The sequence below is a fragment of the Passer domesticus genome, chromosome 8, assembly GCF_036417665.1.
Source record: "Passer domesticus isolate bPasDom1 chromosome 8, bPasDom1.hap1, whole genome shotgun sequence".
NCBI lineage: Eukaryota > Metazoa > Chordata > Aves > Passeriformes > Passeridae > Passer > Passer domesticus.
This window is the reverse complement of record NC_087481.1, coordinates 38,859,042-38,882,977: the sequence shown is the minus strand read 5'-3', so window position 1 is coordinate 38,882,977 and position 23,936 is coordinate 38,859,042. Positions and strand designations below refer to the sequence as shown.

Here is a 23,936-nt window from a genome sequence, read left to right as displayed (position 1 = left end):
CTTACACTGCTACCTTACACCCCTGTGAATGCCCAAGTAAGTAAAGTTTATTCCATTAAAAAGAAATCTTTGCAAGTACCCTACGAATTCCTTGTAAATGTCACCTTCACAAAGTAACAGCTGTAGGGTCTAACTAGAAGATTGTCTGATTGGAAGTAATTTAGTCTGGTTGTCAAGTGAGTGTTGCTATATCCATTTTCTAGGTGGAGCCCATTTACAGTATTTTACTAAGGTTAATGAGCAGGTAGAGGGCAGAGATTTCTGCTGGCTAAGGCTAAGGCTAAGCCCTCAGTGCAGCTGCCCTGAGGTGCTGCTGCCACCCCTCGACTTAGAGCCCAAGGTGCTTCAGGGGCAGCTTTTCACAGCACAGGGTCATGGAAAGGGTGGCTATTGTGCCACTCAAAGGGTCTTTGGGGATAAAAAAAAATAGTCTGGAGGCAGTACTTAAGATACCCTCCACATGCAGTGAGTAGAGGATAGGTTAAACTGCTGGAGGATATTTAGTATATCCCTTGGGAAAAGCTTTCCAATATGTCTATTGACACTGAAATATCAAAGGAGATTGTTGTGGACAGGCAAGGAACCTCCAAACTAAAGGATTTGAAGACAGTCTGGACAAATATACAGTGGGAATTATTTAAATCAATGGTTTAAATTGCCAAATGCTGGACTAAGGGATGGACTAAAGGACAGAGGAAGTTCCTGCCTGCCTTGTGTTCTGTAGCTGCAGGAAAACATATACAATAAAATGAAATAGCTGACAAATCTCCTCTGATAGCTCAATTCTATAATGTAGTCTTATAAATGTAAATGGTCTGCTCAGTTTTGCCATTCTTGCACTCTGTGATTGCATGAAAAGTACACAAACATCCTGAAGTTCAGACTAAATTGCAGAGGGAAATCTTTTTCTTGAGGAGGCAACCGCATACTTTCAATGCCAATGACCGATGGAGTCATCTGGGAGTTACTCTGCATAATAAACTCTTCAAGCATCAGAAGTAAAATCATCTCATGAGTTATAAAATGCTATTTCCATAAAAAGGATTTCATAAAATGTTTCCATTTTTAGCAATTTTCAGTGGAGCAGGAAGCACATTAGACATGCAAACAGTTGAACCTTTGAAGCCTGAATCTCAGTTACTGAAACTTCTTACCCAAATAAAAGAATTATGCACCTTCTATTAGACAGAAGATGTCCCATGCTCCATATTACATTCATCTCATGTAAACCCATATACTCCCACTGCTCTATCCACCCATAAAAACATTATGCAAGAAGCCTTTCATTGCAGTTTGCATACTAAGAATGTTTCAATAACATGCATCCAAAAAGCAGAGTTTAAATAATCTTAAAAAGCATTAGAGTCAAACAAAGCCATCACATTCCAACCATGCATTGTGGCAGTGCATAACATACAGATCAGCTCTCCCAGGTATGCACCCTATACGTTCACTTGCATATACAAGACATCCAAAAGGCTATAAAAACCATCAAATCCAGATTTGTACCAGCAGAGTAAAATTCCCCAAACTGTCAGGGCAGAAGGCTATGCTGCTTAAATTGAACAACATCTCCAAAAAGCATGTGTATCCTTTGAAAGGGCAAGGCCACAGGCACAGAAATTGTACCTGCAATATATTGAGTCTCTGTATGCAAGCTGATTTTTGGCACCTCCTGTTACACAGGTATTTTATCTGCAGCAATCACCAGCAACTGTGTCCTTTTCCAAGGCACACGAGTTTCCTCACACAGAAACTTTATAGGGAACAAACTCAACCACATTTATTGGGTCTTAGACTTACACAACCATTACTGGATCTCATTGCTGTTACCATGGGAAACTTGCAACACTGACTAATACTTGATCACTGAGCCTTGAATACTGGCAAGAAGATAATCATAAAAACACAGCCTTGCACAGAATCTTCAAAAAGCACAGTTTATTTTTTACTAGGGGCATTTTGCTATTTTATGCCAGCCTATTTTGCAAATCTTACAAGAGTCTCAAGGCTACAGGAAGGCTCAGTGCTTGGAGCACCTCCTTTTGCCACAAATGATTGCTGATGTCTGGGGCTCCTTTGTGAGCACTATCAGCTCTCCAGGCCAGCACAGAGAGCTGGCAGTGCGACCACTTCTGGTGTGCATGGTACTGACTACAAGCCAGAGCACTGACTTACAGCAAGTAACAGCACTGAGTAACAAGGCAGGAGTAAATCCTCAGCCTCCCACTATCTCTTGGCTCCTGGCACATGGCAAAGTTTGGCTGTGTGTGCCCAGGGGAAAGGACACCAGCTTTTCTGCTTTGAAGTACATGGTTCCCAGAAGGGAACTGTGAGCAGTCCAGGAGCCAAGAGATTTGTCTGCGTCCTTTTCTGTCCCATGGAAGCCCAGGGAGGGACCACATGTCACACAGGTGCAAGCTGCTTGGTCACATAGCAGAAGGTTCACAATTCCTCCTTGACTGGACTCCTCCTGTGAGACAGATAAACATGCTTTCTGTTTCACCTGTCCTGACACTGAAGTCCTCCCTGCAAATCCCAGAGGCTGTCACTTAGAGGCACAGGCCAGGGGGTTCCCAAGTACCACAAAGACAACATCAAACAGCACCCAGGCCTTGTGATGCTGAGGCTCACCACAGGTCCTGCAGATCTCAGAGCATGCTGAACATCCTCCACTCCTCTGGCCAGAGGTAGCCTGTGCTGCAGCCACCTCTGCAGACAAGCGGGCAGGGGTGGGAACACAGACTGTCCCTCCATGTGCCTAGTGCCTGCCAGGCTGCTCCAAACTCTTGACTGCTGTCAGCCAAAGATGGAGAGCATGGGTACCTGCTTCAGCCTGAAATGAAACATGCTCAGCACACACCCTTGGCCAAACAAAAGAACAATGACTGCCAGCACCTATCAGTCACAAACAACAAAAGTTACTGCAAGTGCAGGAAAAATACCAGCTTTCAGGATAAAGCACCCTCCTACCCTCAGCAAACCCATCTGCTGCAGGTGGCTCCTCCAGAAAAGCCACCAGGTGCTGTCAAGTCCTGCTGTGTGGGTGTGCAGGGGACAACGGACATACTGACACACTAAAAACATGTTTTGGTGTTTCCCATGGTGTTGGGCACCATGCACAATGCAGAGAAAGCTCCTGTGAAGAGTCATGCACTGACACTGGAAGGGTGAAATGTAAATGCTGTTTTCTTGTGACCGGACAATTCCATGAGCCACAGACGGGGACAAGAGACTCGTGGACACCGAAATGCAGATGAGCAGATGTGCTGAGCTGGCTGCAGAGGCCATGGGCAGGTTACCTGGGGAAATCAGGGCTAACAGAAGAGATCTGCCCCTGCAGGGTGTCCATGATGTTGCTCTGCGAATAGAGCTGCAGGGGAGAATTGAACTGCACGTGCAGCACTTTGAGTCCCGGCACCTCCACTTCCACAGGGCTCTTGGGGCAGACCTGGGCCGCGTGCTTCAGCTGCTCAGGCCCCACTCGGACCTGGCTGGGGCTGGAGGAGGCGCTGTGCCTGCGCCGCAGCTCGGAGCTCTGCAGAGGGTCGTACACCGAGGCCATGGGGGCCTGCATCGCACCCACCGGCGAGGGGCTGCCAGCCCACGCGTCCGCACGGGCAGTGGAGGTGGGGTTGTTCAAGGTTTGTTTGGGGTTTACATTGCCAAATTGAGGGGAAAATGCAGAGGAGGAAGAAAGGAAAGAAGAAAGAATTTAATGAAGGGCAAAGCCAAATACTTCAAGACATCAAGCAGCTGCAGAATACTGTCTTAAGGACACACCACTGAATACACAACTTTGCAGGCTTCTGGCTAATGCTGTGTCTCTGGTCTCACACTCCATGTGTGTCCACACAAAAACTAAAAAGCAAGCATTCCACTGATAAGCAAATGCATGGGTTGTAAAAGCAATGAAGAAGTGGCAGCAGGGGTTTTATTATACAGTAACTCCCTGCGCACACACTTGTGGTCCCACTGTCCAGACAAGGAATGCCACCTTCACTGCTGCTCTCCTCAAAGCTAGCCTTGGCATCCTATTGAGGCGTAATCTCACCTCACATCCCAAACCAGATGTGCTCAGCAGTGGGGCTTCTCCATCCCCACCTGCTTTGTGGCATCAAATCCAGTGCAGATATTTTCTTTTATTTCTATATGTACTACAGGCCTGCATTAAACCACACACCCCCTAAGGATGAAGCATGGACTAGGTTCCAGTTATGTCACCATGTGCAGTGGCAGGATCAATTTCTGGGTTCAGATAGACTGTGATAAGTTCACTAAATCTGCAAGGTGCAGGATGGGGATGCAGATAAATATCAGGTAAACCCAGAGCAAGGTCAGGTATGTATCAAGTAACTCAGCAAACAGATGGTCAGGAATTTAAAGGCAGCTGGAACAGTGTTTGAAGGGAGAGCCTAGACATCCTGTCCTTGTGCACTGGGGAGACTACAGTGAGTTTTTAACAGCAGGCTGAGGTCCCTGGATCTCACTGAAAACCAGCATTAATTCATTTGCTTTTGATGACTCTGTAAACACAAAGCATATTAGCACCAAAGCCTCATTCACAGCTTTTCCAGCATTCCTTTGCAACTTGCTGTGTTTCAGTAAGGAAAGGATGAAAGAGATGTCACATATCAAAGATGGAGCAGGGCTAGCAATGGATGCTCCTGCTAGGAGAGCAGAGTGAGCCACAGTCCTAGAAGGAAGCCACCTCTTTGCTGATCCCTGCAAGAGAAAGGGATCAGCTACAAGGTTCCAGCCAAATCTACCTGGCTTCCAGGGAGTGCTCTCACATGGAGGGGACACCAGAGTAGACTAGGGATGGTATCTCACTGCCAGATGGTCCCATCAGGTTAACGCAATCTCAGATTTGCCTTGTCCTTGCTCTGTTTTTCCCAGCCCCTGAATGAGGCTGCTGAGTCTACCAGAAGCAAATGAAGAACAATCTGTCACCTTGTCTGCCAGCTGCAGCACTAACTGCCTAGAAGGGACCATGCTGCAGACTGGGCTGCCAATGCAAGGAGCTGGTTTCACTCACAGGAAAGTTGTCAGGCTTGTGTTAAAGCACAATCAGGTCTTTGTACCCTGCAACAGCAGAGCCTGAAGTTACTTCTGCCTCCCCACTCTTAAGTCAGAAATTTAATCAAGTATTACCAAAAGCACTGGTCTGCCAGCTTTTATCATTAAAATAGCCAAAGCCTTCTAAGCAGCTTAATATTGCTATGTAGAGACTTGGGGCAGTTAAGAAACCTGACCATCACAGCCAGAAAACTTTCAGGTAGCTCCTGGTTTATTACTTCCAATGAAAAAAAGGGGAACTTTGAAAATTTAGGATAAAATAATGTCCTTGGTGCGGCTCAGTTGCAAACACAAAAATGAACAGGGCCTTTTAAGGCTGGGACCCTTTCCAATCTCATACATAAAGCCACTCACACAGGAATGAATGTTTCAGCTACTTTTTAAAACTCCTGTGAAAAGCCAAGTTTGATAACAAACCACAGAAATATCCAAACTAAGGCAGAGCTTGTCTATGAATCCCAGGCCAGCTGGGAACAGGGACGGGTGTGCTTCCTGCACTAGCTGGTGCCTTTCCTGCCCAACACCACAGCACAAAACACTGACTTTAGGAAGTGCTTGTAACAAGCTGTCAGGCACCTGTTCAGACCAGCGGGCTGGTATGTCATGCTGAACGCACGTGGAAACTGCGTCGGTCTCTGCTAAACAAAGAAACACAACAGCATTAATTTCACGTCTGCACCTCATGAAACGTTCCCCACTCCTCCAAGCCCTGTCCCTGGGAACAACATCCACGCTTGTGCCTCTTCTACTTCCGTTGTCCTGAAAGAGAGCTTTTCTTGGTTTGACAGACTGGTACCTTTGCAGTGAACTCGTGTCTCCTGAAGCCTTTCCCTGGAGCCCAGGGAGCGAGGGGGGCGAGGGAGGTACTTACGGCTTGCTAGGCTCCAGGGACCCAGGTGATGTTTTTGTCTCCACGGCATTGTTGAAGGTCTGGATGTTCTCTGAGGAGTAGAGGCCTGCTGGGCTGTTGTACTGAGCAGTGATCACCCTGGGGGCAGAAGCTGTGGCAGCAGTGAAGGGCACTGCACTCCGATTGTGTGCACTTCCTATGTGCCTTATTTCCTGCATGCAAAGGAGCAGAGGCAACAATCAGAGGTGCTCAGGCAGGCAGGTGGATGTGACAGGGCAGCCCCACAGCCACTGCAGTGGTGGCCTTCATGTGTGGTCTCAGCTGAGGAGCAGGTGACCACAACCACCAAAGCAAGTAAGCATCCTCCAGATGGCATGAGGCTTCAGGATGACCATCAGGACATTTCAGTGGTGACATACTGGCAACTTAAGAGCTCAGAAACACTGCCAGAGCTATTAGCTCAAGGTGCCATACACCTGGGAGCTCCTGCAAGCCTACAGTAAGCTACAGGACCAACTTTCTCATGCAAGACTAGATTTTAAGCATTCCTTGCAATTCCTGAGAGCAGGGCTGCTTTCTATGGAAAAGCGAAGATATTGGCCGGGATACTGGCCTGATACTGGCCGAGATATTCAGGGCTAAGAGATGGCACCAAATTTTTAAATGTTTCAGCCAGCCATAGAGATTGGGCATGGCTTCAATAGAAGGCTAGCAGCCAATGGCACAGGATGAAAGGGGCACTTCAGCCCACTGGGCCCATGGGTCCCAGCTCTAACACAACTAGTTCCCACTCCCACTCTGAACAGGCACTGACTTCCACAGCAATGACGTGAGCTTTTACTGCCCTATGAACATCTCACAGCGCTTGTTTGATAGAGATATAGTTACAAGATAAACACGCATTAGACAAAAAAGTATGACTTAAATCCCCCTACAGATTTTTCTTTAAATCACTTTTTTGTCTCCAGACTTCCTTAGGCAGCTGGCTAGCCTTCCCAGACTGACAGATGGGAGTCATCTCACTTCATGGCATTCAAATGCTATTTATGGCATCAAGCAGAGCATAGAATCCCTCAGAGAAGAGAGGCTTGGATCCAAATGCCCTCATGACTTACAAGTCATTTGAAATCAGCAGGGTAGCTCAAGATGTTCAGGTGTGGAGTGATGAGGCTGCTCTCCCACAGCTTTCTGGCCAACATTTATGGATGTTAGCCATTAAACTTTCCCACACACCAAACGGAAAACGACCCTGGAGTAATTAGCTAATCTCTCTTTGTTGTAATCTCATTCAAACCACATAACAGGACTTGTGAAAATAGTCCTTCCCATGGCAAACATGTGGATTTTAGGAAAAAAAATTACTTTAGCCTGTATATCAAACCATGGGGAACAGTTATATCAGCACTAAATACACGTGGTAGCCCACCATTCAGAGGCCATGAGTGGGAGAGGGTTACAGATGTGCACATAGTCAGTTTCATGAAAGACTGAGACAGAAGGTTTAGGCTAAGGGGGTTATATTCTTAGGTCAAATAGACTCCACATTGAAATCATGTCACAAGATGTGTTGAGGAAACATTAAGCATTAATCAAGAATTAAGGAAAGAGAAATAATTTACAGTTTGGTTGGGTTTTTCTTTTAACTCTGGTTTCCTAAGAAAGTAAGGAGTCTCAATTACATACCCAACATGCACATGAGCATGTTGAATCTCTGAATGTGTCAGTCAAGCTGAATTGAGTTTGACAGTGATGGAGGCCTCAAGGATCTTTATCTTCCTGCAAGTGTTGAGGCAGGAAGAACAGGGCAGCTACATGGAGAAAAGAGACTGACATCACATTAGTGCCTTGACTCCAGGAACTGTGACACACACTCCGGCACAGAATCCACACAGGAGCTTTCATCCTACTTTTGGACACCAGGCAGGTTTTCTGCTATGTAGTAACACCAAGACCATAAGTTAAGGTTTCAAAAGTGTTGGGACATCTCAGGTGTATACAGGTCACTGACTATAAGGGAGTTTAATAGTTCAACAGAGAAATTGGTGCAGAACCTGGTGTCTGAAGATTGGAAAAATCCCATGTGGAGAACAGCACAGAAGGTGAATAACTCCAGAGTATACAGACAAGTATTACAAGAGCAGTAGCATTATAAAGGGCACTTGGATAATCCAAATTCTCCAGCACTTCCTGTTACACCATGCTGTTCTTTCTGCTCAAGCTGCAAAAGGAATTTGCAAAGAACAAGCGCCTTCATGATCCCAAGATCAAAAGACAATGTATTCTCACTGTCAAATGTATTTATCTAGGGATTTTCCAGAACTGCTAACCTAGGGCCTGTGCTGTGCAGCAGTTTTGTTAAAGCCCCAGCTCCTGGAATTATGTGACAGTCTCTCACTTACTACTGGAAAAAAAAAATCACATAAGAGACACTCCCAAAAACCTGTCCACCAGCAGGCAAGTAGAAATCATTAGTGCAAAAACCCAGCTACACTGTACATATGTGTGGGGACAGCACCTGGTTTGTGCATTTGAGCTGCCTGGGGTTTGCAGCATCTCAAAGGCTGTGGCAATCCCAGGACCAACACAAGGAAAAGGGGGCAATTAGCATTAAACAGCATCCCTGGCTGGAGCACAGACTGCAAGAGCAGTAAGCAATGGTCTGTTTGCAGAGGAAGAACTAGCAGTCAGCTAAAAGGACATGATCTTATCCAGTCAGGACATGACCTGCTCTTTCTTTGAGAGAAGTACAGAGGAGCATGATTAATGTTAGATCCCTTCAGAGACACCTTCTGTTGGCACCTGCAGGCACAACTGGAAGCACTTGCCTCATTCTCCCTGCAAGCTGTGGCACTACCTCAGTTTCCTTATACCAGCCCTGTCAGCAGCAAGCAGGGATACCAGCAGTGGTTATTTTGGTCTGGAGTTGGGGTATGGAAGCTCCCAAACTACCAGGTAGAATATTCAAGAGCACCACCATATTTTACCACCATAAACTGATACCATGATAGTTAAATTGCTTTGTCTGCAAAGACATCAGCCTTGCTCCCCTCCTTCCTTTGCAGGGTTATGTTTCCAGAGGGCCCAGCAGAGTGACTAGACCAAGCTAAACTAGATTAGCAACTGCATAGACTTCTCTACCAGCTGCTTCTGAACTCTCACTTCACTTTGAAATTGAAGCAATTCCTTCAACAGCCCCCTCCTTATCTAAAGCTACCCCCCCATAAGAACAAGCTCAAACTGGCTTTGGAACACAACCCCATGTGATCCTACCACAAATGTCCCCATCTCACAGAAAAAAACTATTTTTCAATCCCAAGGACAAACAATTGTAGCTTCAGGTCAGACATGTACATCTTCTGCCAGAAGAGTTTTCTGGGTGCTGGCTGTTAGTGGCAGTAGCCCTCTCTGGGGCAGATGGGACACTGCACTGCAACACAGCTGTTCCTGCTGGGTGCTAAGAGCGTCCCAACACCAGCAGAGAGCTGCCAGCAAAGGTGCCAGGCTGTGAGGATAGGGAAAACATCCCTGTGCCAGGGCAGGAAGCAGATCAGCATTTCCTACTACACCAGCTGCAGGCTGCGTCATGGGGAATTATCAGGGAAAACAATGGCCCCTTCCTCCCTCTCATATGAGGCCATCCTCAGTGAGCTGACGTCCAGGCTGTGAAACCCCCACAGCCACATCAGCTGTCACTGCTGTGCCTGAGGCCAGCCAGCGGCCTGTGGCATGTCTGCTTCCTCCTCACCACCACTGCACCCATGTCCAGCATTGGGAATGGGGGCATGCAGCTTCAGGGAAATTGCAGCTGTCAGTGAAACAGACAGACAGACAGACAGCCCAGGATGAGCCACCTCTATAGCTGACCTGGGACTCATCCTATGCACCAGTGGCATAAAGCCATCTGCACACCTTCATGGCCTCGTGCCCTCGAGCAGGTTGGGAGCAGACTGGGGTGAGGGTGGGTGCTTGGGTCCCTTCCACCCTGCAGTGACGTGGCCAAGGCCATCCTGTGCAAGGCCTGTATGGACGTCACCACCACCAGAAACAGGAAAAATCTGGAGCCTTTTTGTACTCACCGAATAAACTAAACCAAGATGTGCGGGGTCAAGCGGCCTCTCCATCAAGTGGGATTTTCCTCTCCCCAGCATGGCCTGAAGGCATTTAGCTGGGCTAGGCCCTCAGGTGCTGGCTCCTGCCCTGCTGCCACCCACCTACAGCACCCTCACTCCCCTGCCTGCCCCTGCTGCTTCCCAGGCCACCTCTCTGCAGTCTCTGGAGGAAAGACAGGTCAAACATGGAGCAAGGGGTTCCTTGAAGCCAAAAACTAGTTTCAGGTGTGTAGTAGTGATTTATAGATTGGCCAGCTCATGGAGTCAGGGGATTCACTCTCACCTCACATCACAAACTAAAAGAAAAATTGGAGAAAAAAAAATCAGCACCCAGACACTGCAGTTGCAGAGAAAAGCAAAAGCCCCCACAGGCACCTGGAGCAGCCAAGTGAACCAGCAAAACTTGCTGCCTCACAGGGCCTCAGAAACGTGGGATGTTTTTGCATCCCAAGTCAGAGCCCAGAAGCTGAGGGCAGGCAATGCTGGATTGCACACCTCGAGGGCTATGCCAAAAGGAAACAAGATGAAACATTTCTCAGTACAAATGTTTACTCAGCTCTAAGAAAACGGGCCCCTGACCAAACCTCAGAGAGTGAGAGCACTCTGGCCCTGTGGGCAGTGAAGGAGAGCAGAGAGCAGCAGGCAAACCCCCAGCTTCATCCTTCCCTTGCAAAGCCAGCAGCGAGCAAAGGCCATGCTCGTGGCCAGCTGGAGTGTCTGGGGGAAGGCTGCTTGTGCCAAGCACACAGCGACAGCTCAGGAGAGGACATCTTCATGGCAAACTCCACCCCATGCTATGTTTCATCAGCTGTGATCACAAGTAATAAGAAATGCCTTTACTTTCACCTCTCCCTCTATTATTATTTGGGGTTTTTCAGCTACGGAAGGATCTTTTGCAATGCTTTGAAATCTGATTAAAAATTATGAAGGGTTTGGGGTTTTGTTATTGTAGGGGGTAAAACAATAAGACCAGCTTCCCACATCCTCTCCTTCCACGTCCCTGACACATTCCACACCCATGCAGTAATGCCTTTTAACCAGAACCAGCAGGTTGCAATATGCCAGCACAGTTCCCAGTCCCAGTATTGTTACTTTATATACCTATTGCTTCATGCATTGCCCACACATGCAGAGCCTTATCAAAGGCCAAGCCAGCCACACACCCAGTTTCTATAGCCCCCGCCTGCTTCGTATCCAAGGAAATAAAATACACAAGATGGAAACAATGACATCACTCTGTAAGAATAAGGATGAACACAGGACAGACACTTTTAAGAAGCTTTGGGAAGACAGAAGTGGCTGCCTGTTTCTATCATCCTAAAAATATCCTGACTCACCCTCAGAGCTCCTCCAGCTGCTAACCTCTGTCTAAAGGTTATTTCTATTTAAAAAATCCTTATGTTTGAAAACCCTTACTTTCTGTGATTAAGAAGAGATGAACTATCCATCTCAAACCAAGTGTTTTCATTCAAGGTTGCCTCACTTTCATTCTCAAGGTCTGATGTTAATACTTGTACCTTATTGCAAAGGGAATACGTAGCCTTCAGGGAGCCAGACAAGTTTTTGGAGACAGTCTGGGTATTGACTGTCCTTGAAGGTGGACTCTCTCAGATCTTTCTCTATATTAGCTCACTCAGCACAGAGACCTGGACCCCACTGGCATCTGTGTCTTACAAAAAAGCCCCAAAACAAAACAAAATAACCAAACAAACAAAAAACCAAAACAGACCCCAGATCTGACAAGACTTGGCACAGTTAGAGGATATAGAGTTTTGTTGTTTATTTTACCAAGAGACAATTCAGCCCCTTGAGTACAATTGGGCCCCATGGGCCCTGTGTGGCCCAAGATCACCAGAGGGCACAGCTGACTTGAAGTTATGCTGATCTCTGGTCAGTATCATAAGCATTAAAATTACCTTAGCCATCAAGTAACTTGTTCTCTCTTGCTGTGACCACTTTTCTCAAGAGACATTAAGCAGGAGGGAGAGGCAGACATGTTATTTTAGTCTTTCCCACTGTTGTGAGGAAAAGATTTTGATGGGAAAATGCCACCGAGCTATCAGTCTTAGGATCTGGGTTAGAAGTGCAAGTGAACTAACTGAGTAAATATGCTAAGAAGACTGTCATTTCCTTCCTCTAGTGTTGCCATGGGCACCAAAACAAAGCTAGGTCAGCTGCTGAGCCATCAACATCGACAAGCTGCTGCCTCTTTTGATGAAATGCAATTTTGTCATCACTCTTGCCTCAGTTTAAATTAATTTAGAAGGATAAGGATAATGGCAATGAAATAATAATAAGACTGTAGCTCTTTCATGGGCAAAGATCAGCTTAGACAATGAAGTCAGTCTTTGGACTCAGGACTGCGGGGAATGCATGGGAGGTTGTAGAATTGCTTTTTATTTTCCAAAGGCAAATAAAAGTATCTTGAACGTACATTCCAAGTAAGGGAAAACACTTCCACCGGCATGACGCAGCATGCCACCAAATATCAGCCTCCAAAAGGATTGCAGAAGTAAACAGTCAATTTCAAATGGGGTAAAAAATTTGTAAGCAGGGATCTTAAAATACATAGCTAGTCATAGACAAGATCTTAAGCATTGGTTCCTGAGACAAACTGAAAATTAAGTTCTTTTGCAAGATTTTTTGCAAAGATTTAGCAAAATCAGTAAAATATGAAGACAAAAAGGTGGACAAGCATGAAAATCTTCTAAGATACCAAAGGTAGGAGAGGCAATATCTAACAAACTAATTCTAAGACAGATGGCAATATATCTGAATAACTCAATTCCTACATCAAGGGTTTTAAAGACTTTTTTTTTGAGCCTGAAGTAAGGATATTCATATGTGTGATTTTACATCTGCATTCAAAGGGCTATGTGCAAAGCCAATGAAGAACCATTGTTAGAGGACCCTGGACCAGGATTTAAACAAACCACTCGGACTCAGCATGTCCTATGTTCTTTGGTAAGTGAATTAATAAATGTTCTGCACTAGACTGTTGCCAAGAAAAGCAAAGATACTGTTTTGACTGGCCAGCAAATTAAAAAAACCTGAACAGCTCAGTTTTGCCTTCGAAGATTCAGCTCTACTCACAGCTTCAACCAGTCATGCTGGAAAAATGGTATCAGCATCTTTGTGGTAAAATTCATAGCAGTTTGCCAGGTTGGTATACACACACATAGCATTTTCTGCACTCTGCTACTGCTGATTTGCAGCAGGCCTGGCCAAAACCCTTGATGATGCTGCAAAGACACAGCCCCAGAGTGACTTGGCCAACACTTGCCACATGCTCTGGCAGGAATCAGCATGCTCTTCTGATTTCATGCTCCAAGCAGAAACACCTCACTATAAAACTTACTTGCTGTAGTCAGCTACTGGAAAAGCAAATAGGAAAAAAACTCCAAACAACAAACCCCACAACCAGACAACTTGATGGTATTCCTGACACTCTGGCATAGTAGATTAGGATGTTTAGGTACTGTTATGCCTGAAGAGTAAAAAGGAGCTTGTGGTTTGGAGACATGATGCATCTCCCCTCACACTGCTGAGTTCCTGTCTGAATTCCATGAGTATGCAGCAAGCCCTTTAAAGTTAAGCCCAGTGCTCTGAACAGCAGCAAGCCCCACTTACATACACAACTGCAAATTATTTAATCTACTTTAATTTAAAGGAAGGGAATAAGAAAAGACGAGACTTCCGTGGGTTTAAATGTTCCTTTCGTACCAGGAAATAACTCTTCTGGCATCAGCCATCAAAGAGGTCAAAGCCTAATTTTTAGGCAACCATTGATTCTTAGTATAAGATTAAGACAATGGTCACTGCTCAGAGATAAGCTCTGCAACATAAGTTTCTCCACACTCAGCTGTGCAACAAATTCTCCTGCTCAAGTCAGTTGCAGGTTGCTACCAATAAATTCAGTTGTACTATACTTACAAACTAGCAGTATCAGGATATCCATCCAGTGGCCAGAGCTAGAAGCAGGACTAAGACTTAGGTTAGGGTTTAGGAGGGAATGTCTTCCACCACCAGCATTACTGCTAAATCCTGACCATCTATCCAGGCTGGACTGGGCGAAAAATGTGATGGGGCAGTGAGTGACAGGGGAGTTCAGCAGCAGGTTTTTTGCTGCAGTTGACTGAAATTAGTGAGCTACCTTAAAATTCCACTTAGGGCATGTGTTGTGCTCTATGCTTGATTTTATGGCATTTAGCTAAATTCTTGCTAATGGCTGCATTGGGAAATTGGTCTCTAGGACTGAGTCTCCTGCTGAATTAAATGACAGCTCTCTGCATCACTGCAGCAAAGCCTCAGTGCAGACTCTGCCCCACTCTTTCAACAAGGGATAGCCCCCAAGCCTCAAGGCTGAAGCAGAGTCTTTCCAAAACCTGGGCAGCAGAAAGCACATACCAGACCTCAGCTCAACAGTGTCACAGACAGGTGTCACCACATGGCTTCAGCTCAAACTAAGTCCAAAGGGCTCAGTCTCACACTGTGCCTTGGCAGAGTTGTGAAATACCTGGAGAATGCTGCACCAATTTCTTGGGCCAAGCAACACAGAGAAGCCTGATGTGAAAGAGAACACGGACAGATCCCAGGCCAAGGTCTGGGAAGGGTGTTGCTGCACATGTGCTGCTTTAGTTTCAGGTCCTTTCCAACCAAAACAGCCATGTTAGTACTAAATTAACTGCAGAGTCAAACTAGTTTTATAATCTACTTATTTTGCTAGAAAGACACGGGATGTGTGCTTGGGCCAGAATCCACTTGGGCCATGTCACTGCCCCAGTGAAAATCCAGAGGAATACCACTGACTTTAGTGTAATTATTTTAGATTTTTTGCAGTGTAATTCTCTAAATCTAGCCCAGGTGATGCCCTTGCACAGGTCGCTGCTATTACTACATTTACTTGACAGAGGCAGCAGGCCAATGAAGCAAGGCTGTCAACAGGTTACAAAACCGACTTCCTAGACTGCATGATCTGCCACACAGATAAAAATTTAAGATGCTGGCACATTTCTCTTCCACTTTCTCCACAGCTAGACTACTAAGAGCTTACTGAGTAAGAGAAAAAAATCCGAATCAAACCAAGCAAAACCACTGAGTGAATAATACTCCTCACCCCCCTCAAGTCTCTTCTATTGATGACAACTAATTGGCTTAGCACAGTAGCAATGACTTACTGAGCCAAACCTCTACAGTGCCTTCTGTGCCCTGTGGTAGGTGTGAGCATGCAGATGGCAGGGGACACCTCTGACCCAAGCAGGTTACCTTAGGTATGGCACTCAATTAGCTCTCCACAGCAGCAGGCTTCTCACCATCAGGGAGGGAGTCCAACTCTCAAGGCCTCCAAGGGCCACATGCTCTCTTGATAGTATGGGGCATGATGCTACCCCCAATATGATTAACAGAGTGGAATATGTTCAGCTCCTTGGAGGATCAGGCTCAGAACTTTTCTCACTGGAGTAAGAGGGAACAAGAGCAGTTATTCCAGGACTTACCTGTGGCTCGGAGGCCAGATTCATCTTATAAGGATGTGTCTTTCCCTCCTCGCTCACAAGTGGTGACCAGACTTTTGCCTCTGTTCTGCAACACACAAATTTTGAATAATTAATCTGTTTTCATCAGTAAGCACCATAATTGTTATTGAAAGACTCAAAGTTCATCAATTTCTTAAGCATTTCTACAGTCTCTCATATATAGCACAACCCACATCAGGAGGAATCTAGACAGCCTCATTTTAGGTACACAATGTAGGTGGCTTAGATAAGTGAGGTCCTTGGAGCAAGACAAGATCTCAGTAGCGACTGTCTGGCTTATTCTTTGTGATTCCACAGGCAACACATCAGGCATGGGCTCCCACCCAGGCTGTCAAGCTGGGGTTACCCAAAAGCAGAAGCTGGAGATATCCTGCAGATGCCTTAATTAAGTGGGACAACTCAGATTGCTACACGCTTCAGCTTTTATGGGAAGCCAGGAAGAGGAATGATTCTTGTCTGTATTAACTATACAAAGAACATTTTGTTCTTGAGGTTGGGCTGCCTTGGAGATAAGCTAGAAATATCTTTTCATTTGGGTCTCCCGAATTTTCTTCTTATTTATAGTAGTATCCATGTTGAACAAACAGAAGCCTTTTGGAATGATGAGGAAAAAAAAAATCCCCGCCTGCAATGAGACTAAGAACTGAGATGACCTCATGTGACAGAGAAAGTCTACATAACCTTTACTGGTCTGTGGTCTGACCCAATTACTCACAATAGTCTGAAACACAAGTCAAGATCTACAACTAAAACCAACTGCTTTGACCATCATCATTGTGGAATTTTGCTGTGTCCCCAAGAATGACAAACAAGTGGTGAGGCAGAAGTGGAGTGCTTGGATTTGCTTGAAATATGTTGTGGGAAACATTTCTCAGAAGTAAAGACAGTAGTTAGCATCTCAGATAGATTAAACAGTGCCACTTTTCCCAAACTTTGGAACAGTAGGGAATGAGTGACTGCAATATTGTTGATCAAAAACAGTTGTTTTGATCAACAATGCTAAACATTGCATCATGCAGCAACCAGATAGCTGATAAACTCTCAGGATGAGGTCTGAAAACCATGTTCTGTCCTGCTGACAGGAGTCCTTTCTGGAATCTGGAACTGGAAATAGATATACTTCCTAGATATCTGTGGGTCAAGGACTAGCTATAATTTAAATACTTAGCAAAACAGGAATGCTTCCATTGAGAACTAACTGGATAAGTGGAAAGAGATTTTCCAGTTAAAGAAGGAAGAAGAGACTAGAAAAAGAAAAGGCTGACAAGGATGGAGAAACAGGGTATAGAGCTAGCCACAATATATTTAGTCTGGTGTGCACCATCCATTCCTCTAAATGCCCTCCAAAGTCACAACATTTTTTAAACAGCCCAAACTTAGCTGAGATGCACATATACATCCCAAACATTTGCTGCATAAATAGTATTTTAATATTTGCACCTAGAGGGCAGCTCAGTGGGACGAGATGGGAGGCAGCATTCTCAGTCAGGAAAGAAGTGTTTTATTGATCTGCTATTCCCTCTATTGCACTGTGGACTTTATACAGAAGAAACCTGAATGAAGTCTGCTGTGCTGCACCTCCTCTCACAGGAACAGTACAAACACACAGGTCACACCTGATATCCTTTATGGGTATTCAGGTACAACAAACCTTTGACTCTTGGTTATTACATCCTGCAAGCCCAGCTGATACCTGACAACCATGCCACTCAAACGCTGCTGTCTGGCAAGCTGGGGCACACACAGATAAGTATGACTAACAGCTGCATGGTATCAGATCCACACCAATTTGATCATCATCTTGTCACAACAGGTGCTATTACCTGATGTCCAACATGCCTCAGGTGAATACAAACCAACCGTTCTCTCCTTGTTTCTGGACACCCATGCTTTAAGGTCCCTGAGGAACCAGCAATTTCACCCAGATTATGGCTATCAAGCCTCACAAAATTACACCCATTTCCAGAATGGCTGTATTTTCCACACCTGAAGACTGTCTGCACACAGTGAAGCAGCCTGGTGACCAGTACAAAGCCTTATTCCTTGGAAATATTTGGAGAACATGTATGACCAAGTTTCATCTCCTCTGGAAAAACAGGGGACACAGTAAAATGTATGGAAATGAGACACCCAGCCAGCCAGGCTATAAGCAAAGGGACATTGGCTGGAGATGAAAAAGCAGCTCAGAGAGCATTAAACACTTCTGCTGATTTCTAGCATGAGGCATCCCCGTGCCCATTCTCACAGCAGTGATGCAAGAACTTTTTGAGGTAGCATTTTCTTTCACAGCAGTTTATTACAAGCTTTCAGAAGCATGAGGCGGCTTTATTCACACTGAAAAATTTAAGCCTAGAGCAGGCCAGTGTATGAATATGGAACAGAAACTTCCCCCCAGCACTTGTTTTCATCCCACTGGCCCTCAATTCGTTTGAGGTGCTGATCACACAGCACATTGGTCTCCAGAGGAGAGGAGGCAATTATGGCCAACTACTGCAGCCCATGGGGGGGGTTGACCAAATTTTTCTCCTTTATTTGTAAGCAAGGCAAATAGCTCAAGTTTGCTCCCCAGGCTGCTGCCATACTGCTCTGTCACTGGATATAAATGGAAGCAGCAAGGTCACCCCAAGCTTTACTTTCAATCCAGTCTAGAATTATCCAAACAGAAATGTTAAATAGGCCATGCATCTGCCCCTCTGAGGCAGGGAAGATAAAGCTTCCCTTTGTATTCACAACAGCTGCAGAAGAGCCCCTCAGACACTCTCAGCAGCCCATTTATGGCCCCAGTGAAGCGGCAAAAAGGACACAGCTTTGCTCTCCCTGGCTTTACCCAGCAGACCTTTCAAGGCATGTGGCCCATCCCACATGTGGATGGGCCCACAGTCTGTGGGTCTTAGGTAGAATCACAATGATCCCAGCTCTTGGGAAGGGTTTCCTGGCTCTGCTTCTTGTATCAATGCCTGTAATTCTACTGAAGTGTGGCAGGAGGAAGAAAAATACCACCTAAAAGTTCACCTTATGTCCCACTACTGACCCAGGGCTTACTTTCTGCAGTGCTGAGAAGTGTGGGCACCAGGGACAGATAGCAGGGCAGACTAGACTCAGATTAGATGTGTTTGTTTCTTATCCATATGTTTCTATGTCTTAGCTATATGAAGGAGGGAACAGGTGTCAGGGTAGACAGCTAAACCCAGCCTTGGTAACAGTACCCCCAGTTCACTCCAGGCTGCTGCTGGTAATGGCTTTCTGGAGGATTTATTCCCCAAATTTGCAGGAGAAGGTCCACAGCCAAAAAAAAACCACCTCAAGGCTGTACCCCTGCCACTGAGCAGGACCATGCTAGCAGGGCTGCCAGACCTGCCTCCCCACTGGTGTAGGAGCTGGATGTCCAACAGTCTGCTGGGGAACCCCACCCTGCATGGTGAAAGCCAGGGGCTTTGGCATCATTATCACATCTCAGAAACTCCTGATAAACTGATGAATATTTATTTTTTAATATGATTTCTAACGCATTCTCTTTCAAATGAGACTCCATCCGAGAGTAACACTCAAACAGTGAAGAAGACAAAAACATGACACAAACAAGCCTGAGAATGTGGGTCAGGGAAATTAACTGCAGGCACATCTATATACAAACTCTGACATTTTTGCAGTTCACATTTCCATGTTGTTCCCTTACTACAGGATAGAGAGTAACTCGGGGCCAAGGAATGACCCATGCACCTCCTGTTTCATCCAGGCAGAAACCAAAACCCAAGTTTAGACTAAAGAAATTTCTCTGATGCTAGTTTGGATGCAGAGGTACTGGTAGGAAAAGAAGGAAGGAAGCCACACGCAAGTCAAGGCAGGAATATGGAGAGGTATTTATGAAACAACACTTTTCAAGCAGCTTGTCTTGAACATGATGTAATATAAACATTACAAGAGCCTGGATTTTGATGTCAGTGCTTTGCGTGCAAAGCTGGGCCATAGCTTCAAGGGAAAACTCAGAGCTGGAAAATGAGGGTCTAATTCTTTGTGCCAGGAACTGTGTAATTTCCATAAAGAAGAAAGGCACATCTACATTCATTTACATCTCATTTCAAACACTGGGATGGACACAAGATACCAAGCAGCAAATAAACCCCAAAAGACTGAAAAGTTTCTCATGCAGCACAAAGTTATTTAGCTGAAAAATGAGGAAAGACCTAAAGAATTTATCTTTCACAATCCTCTCACCAGAGTTTTTGACAGCCATTTTAATAAAGTTTAGAAACTAACTACAAGAGCTGTCAGGCTACCAGGAAGGCACCTTTTAATCAGCCTTTTAGCTGCAACAGGTGTCAAATACAGGCCCTTGGCTTTAAACATGAGTAGTCACTTTTAACAAACATGCATTAATGGACATATTCAGTTTGGCAAGCAAAACTGTACTCAGGCTGCATACAGCCTCCTGCCAATTCAAACAGCAATGACAGTCACAACTTCCTAGAGACAGGAGATCCCAGATGCATGTCTCCATGTATGGTCCTCTTGAATTTCAGGTGTCTCTTTATACAACCACTAAAACCAAAAAGGCAACTACAGTTAAACTTCTGTAGTTTCTTCTGTGTATCTGGAGCAGGTTCATGACAGCTACAAAGGCTGACACACGTGACTGCTCACACTCACACTCCTCTAACTAGCCAGCTGCAGAGTTAACTCTTATTGCCTCACCAAAGAGGCTGTAAAATCACAACAAATACCAATCTTGACATGTCAAAATTACTTTGAATGTATCTGTTGTTAGTAAAAGCTGCTGGCAAGGACCCACAAGGGCTGGAAGCACCACACTGGCCATGGAGAGGTTGGGAGTGGCCACAGAGGGCCAGGCAACCTGCATGGCCTTATATAGCTGCACACTGAGCAGCTGGCTTTTCCCAGGGCCAAAGGAATTATTAGTAAGATGACAGAACTGGAAAACTCTTCTTGGCAGGGAAGCAAAAAAGCAAACCTAAATGAGTCAATGGATTCCACCAATTTCCTAGAACAGAAATCCAAGCCTATTGTGGCTTTGTGCAACTATTCCCCACAGCTCAGACCTGGGAACATGTGGAGCAAGCAAGAGTGCAACCAAACCTACCCCACAAAATGAAAGGACATGACACATGTGCTCTCTTCTTCTTCATAAGCATCTACACATTATCCCTTCTGACAATCCATTTAACAGGTCCTGGTAGCAGACCTGACTTTCCTGATCCTAGCACTTTTCAAAGAACAAATACATAGCTTCATTCCTTGGCAGCACTTTCAACAAATTAAAAGACTATTCTGCAAACAAAAAAGGTGCATTAATGTATTATAAGCTGGCAGCAAAGTGGCAGAAAAGCAGCTTGAAATTTGAGGAAAATGACAGTAGGAGCAGAACAGGACCTTACACATTTGCAACCTTTTTTAAAAAATATTCCCCTCTACCACCCCCAAACTGCCTCCAGTCATAAAGGGAGGACAGACTCGCTACAGGAACACTTTTTCTGTTGACAAAAACCTTTACATAAATATACACTTTACCTTTGAGTTGCTCAGGGCTGCACAGTTCCACCACCCATCTGGTGACTATAGCCAGAGGCAAAGAGCTATTTGTTTTAGAAATAATTTTCACCTATGCTGCAATGAACATTTGTCTGCTTTTGTACATCTGCAGCCACAACAGAGCTGTATTTCAAATTAATCATGAGCACTTCCCACTGACATGGGCGACGCCTGGATTATTTGACTATCCTGTGCATTTTGTGGCAGGAGTATCTGTGTCTTCTGCACCTTCTCTGCTTTGAATGTTCTTTGACAGGGGAAGCATCTTACTCAAAATACACTAAATTTCCAAAAAAAGTTGACAGCTGTCTCCAATTTGTTGGACACATCTTGTCGCTTACCCCCATTAATGGAGAGCAGTGCTGGGAGAGGCTTAGCTCAACCCTAACATGTCAGTGCAGCAGTGTTCACACCCTAATTTGAAAAAAATGAAATCACCAGGAAAAACAAGCATAGCTCTTCTAAAATATTCAAAACTTCATTTTTCCTCTGGAGAGACTCAAAAATCTCCCTGTGAATTTTAGTTCAGCAACCAGGTAGGCTTGACTGAAGCACTGTCTTGAGCTTGATTTTACACTGCTGAAGACAATAATGGAACCTTTACTTTGTTTTCTTGGTAACTACATTTCTCTTGAAACAAAAAAACGAATGAACAAACAGGCTCAGAAAAGAGCAGGAGCTGCTAGACACTGAGTTCAGTGGGAATTTGTTATCTATAGCAACACTGTTGGACATCCACTTTCAAGGCAGAAGACAGACCTTTCCAACTCTGTTCACAAGTTGAACAGCAAAGCACCTGGCAGTGCCACTTAGGAAAGAGTATTCAAAGAAAGCAATTTGTGGCTGGGTTAAAAATCCTAGGAAATTACGAGATTTGCCCCTTTGGGTGAAAAAGCAGGCCAGGCATGTTTTCTTCAGCTAGAAAGTTGATATGTTTTTAATGGTGACTTGTGTTAGACAAGATTTCCTGCCTACAATCTGATCTGAAATATTTTTGGACTGTTACCATCGCTAAGAAAAATAGCGAAACAGGAAACATTGGAATGCTGTTGATATACACAATCAAGCATACAGTGCAAACAGCATTTCCTTTACCAGAAGTGTTTAAGTCCTTTCAATTCTCTATATTTACACTTCTCTTAAATAATCATTAGTAAGCCAAACATGAAGACATCTTAACTGCGTGGCTATAGTTAAAAGAGAAGAGAGCTGCCTATTTGAAAAATACACATGTATAAAGATTGTTTTGGTTCACAGAAGAGCAGATGAAAAAGACAAGCATAATACTTCCAGAAAACACTCTTAGCTTCCTTGCAGCTTAAAGGCTTTCTGCAGCAGAGATATCTCCATTGTATATTTACCCTTTAAAGATCTGTCTTGCACTAATTCACCCACTAGGGTCTTCAAACCACATACACTCATCACGTGTACAGCACAGTCACAAATGAAGTCTCCACTGTCACAACAGTGCTGATCCTTTGGTGAAACTGGAACACCTGGAGTGAGCTCAGACCTGTGTCTGAAATCCACCTGGCACAACCTTGTTGCCACACTGCATGCAGGTCAGAGAATATTTAGCATGGGTAATCATTTAAATAAGTAATCATTCAAAATTCATCAGCTAGCAATTTAAAAATCACTAAGGATTTATGCTTTCACAAGACATCTCTCCAATGGTGAATAGAAAAGGAGGACTGGGAAGACGTCTCACTCCAGAAAACCTAGCACAGCTGGGCACATCCTCATACCAGCTGTGTCATGTTCCAACTCACAGAGGTGCTGCTCTGTCAGAGCAAGGATCTGTGCCAGCACAGTTCCTTGGTACCACTGATTCAGCTGATGAGCTACAACTGCACAGAGTGGAGACCAGACCCAAGGGTTGCTGGTGCTGCAGTGCAAATGATATACATTCCTTTTCATACTCAGCCAACTACTTACAGAGCTACTTGGACAGAGAAAAAACTTTCAGCTCTGACCTGACTGTATTGTGAGCCTTCCTCACCAACCGTATGGTCCAGCCTTAGTGACAGAGCTGTGCCCACCAAAGCTCAGGAAGCCCACGCCACACCACTTGGCCTGGTGGCACTCATTTTCCCCAAGAGCCTTCCAATCTCTCCAGCCCCATGGCAATAACCTTCCCTTCTTCACAGAGGAGGGATCACCACCACACCACAGTCTGCTTTCCTCACCCACTTCCCCTACCTTAAGCTGAGCAGGAAGATGAAGTATGGCTCCAGGTCTCTTAAAATGCTTTCTCTGTCACCTCTCTAGGCATCCTCTCAAGGCCTTTCATTTTAAGGCCTTAGATTGTAAAGTAAAGAAGCTCCTGCCTCAGCAATAAAGACTACATAGCACTTCTGACCACTGAGCAAAGCTGCATTTAGACCAACACAACTATGGGGGCCTAGAAGGGGACACTGGACATTAGGGATAAAATATTCTCAACAGAGTACAACCAGAAAAGACAGCATGATGCACACAGATTTTCCATAGAGTAATGGGTAGTAATATCAAACTCTAAAGTGTAAGAAGCCAGATCACTACTTTCACATTCTTGCAGTTTTGACACTCTTCCTGGCCTTCTGTCAGCTGAACTCAGTAATCAGTACAGCAGCAGAAGCATCCAACACACACTCATGCTACCTCATTGAAAGAGGGTCTTGAAGGAGTTGTGTAAACTGAAAGCCCCTGCACAATTTTACACAGCTGCAGATCAAGCTAGAAATCTCTCCCATGGCAGCTTCCAAGCCCAAGGCCAATGAAATGTGCATAGGGCAGCTATAAACTTAACGACTTTGTAATTAACATTAGCAAACA

The 23,936-nt window shown here is 45.0% G+C and overlaps 1 protein-coding gene across 2 annotated transcripts in view; it reads right to left on the bottom strand.

Annotated features, from left to right (window-relative positions):
* The window catches only part of PDLIM1 (PDZ and LIM domain 1), a 42,664-nt gene that overhangs the window by 5,563 nt on the left and 13,165 nt on the right, over positions 1–23,936 (bottom strand). For both annotated transcript variants that reach the window (XM_064430577.1, XM_064430578.1), the window contains exons 3-4: positions 15,534–15,618; positions 5,951–6,141 (exon numbers count right to left, since the gene is read on the bottom strand). In XM_064430577.1, the coding sequence (XP_064286647.1) occupies positions 5,951–6,141; positions 15,534–15,618 (276 nt within the window). The remainder of the gene's footprint in view (positions 1–5,950; positions 6,142–15,533; positions 15,619–23,936) is intronic.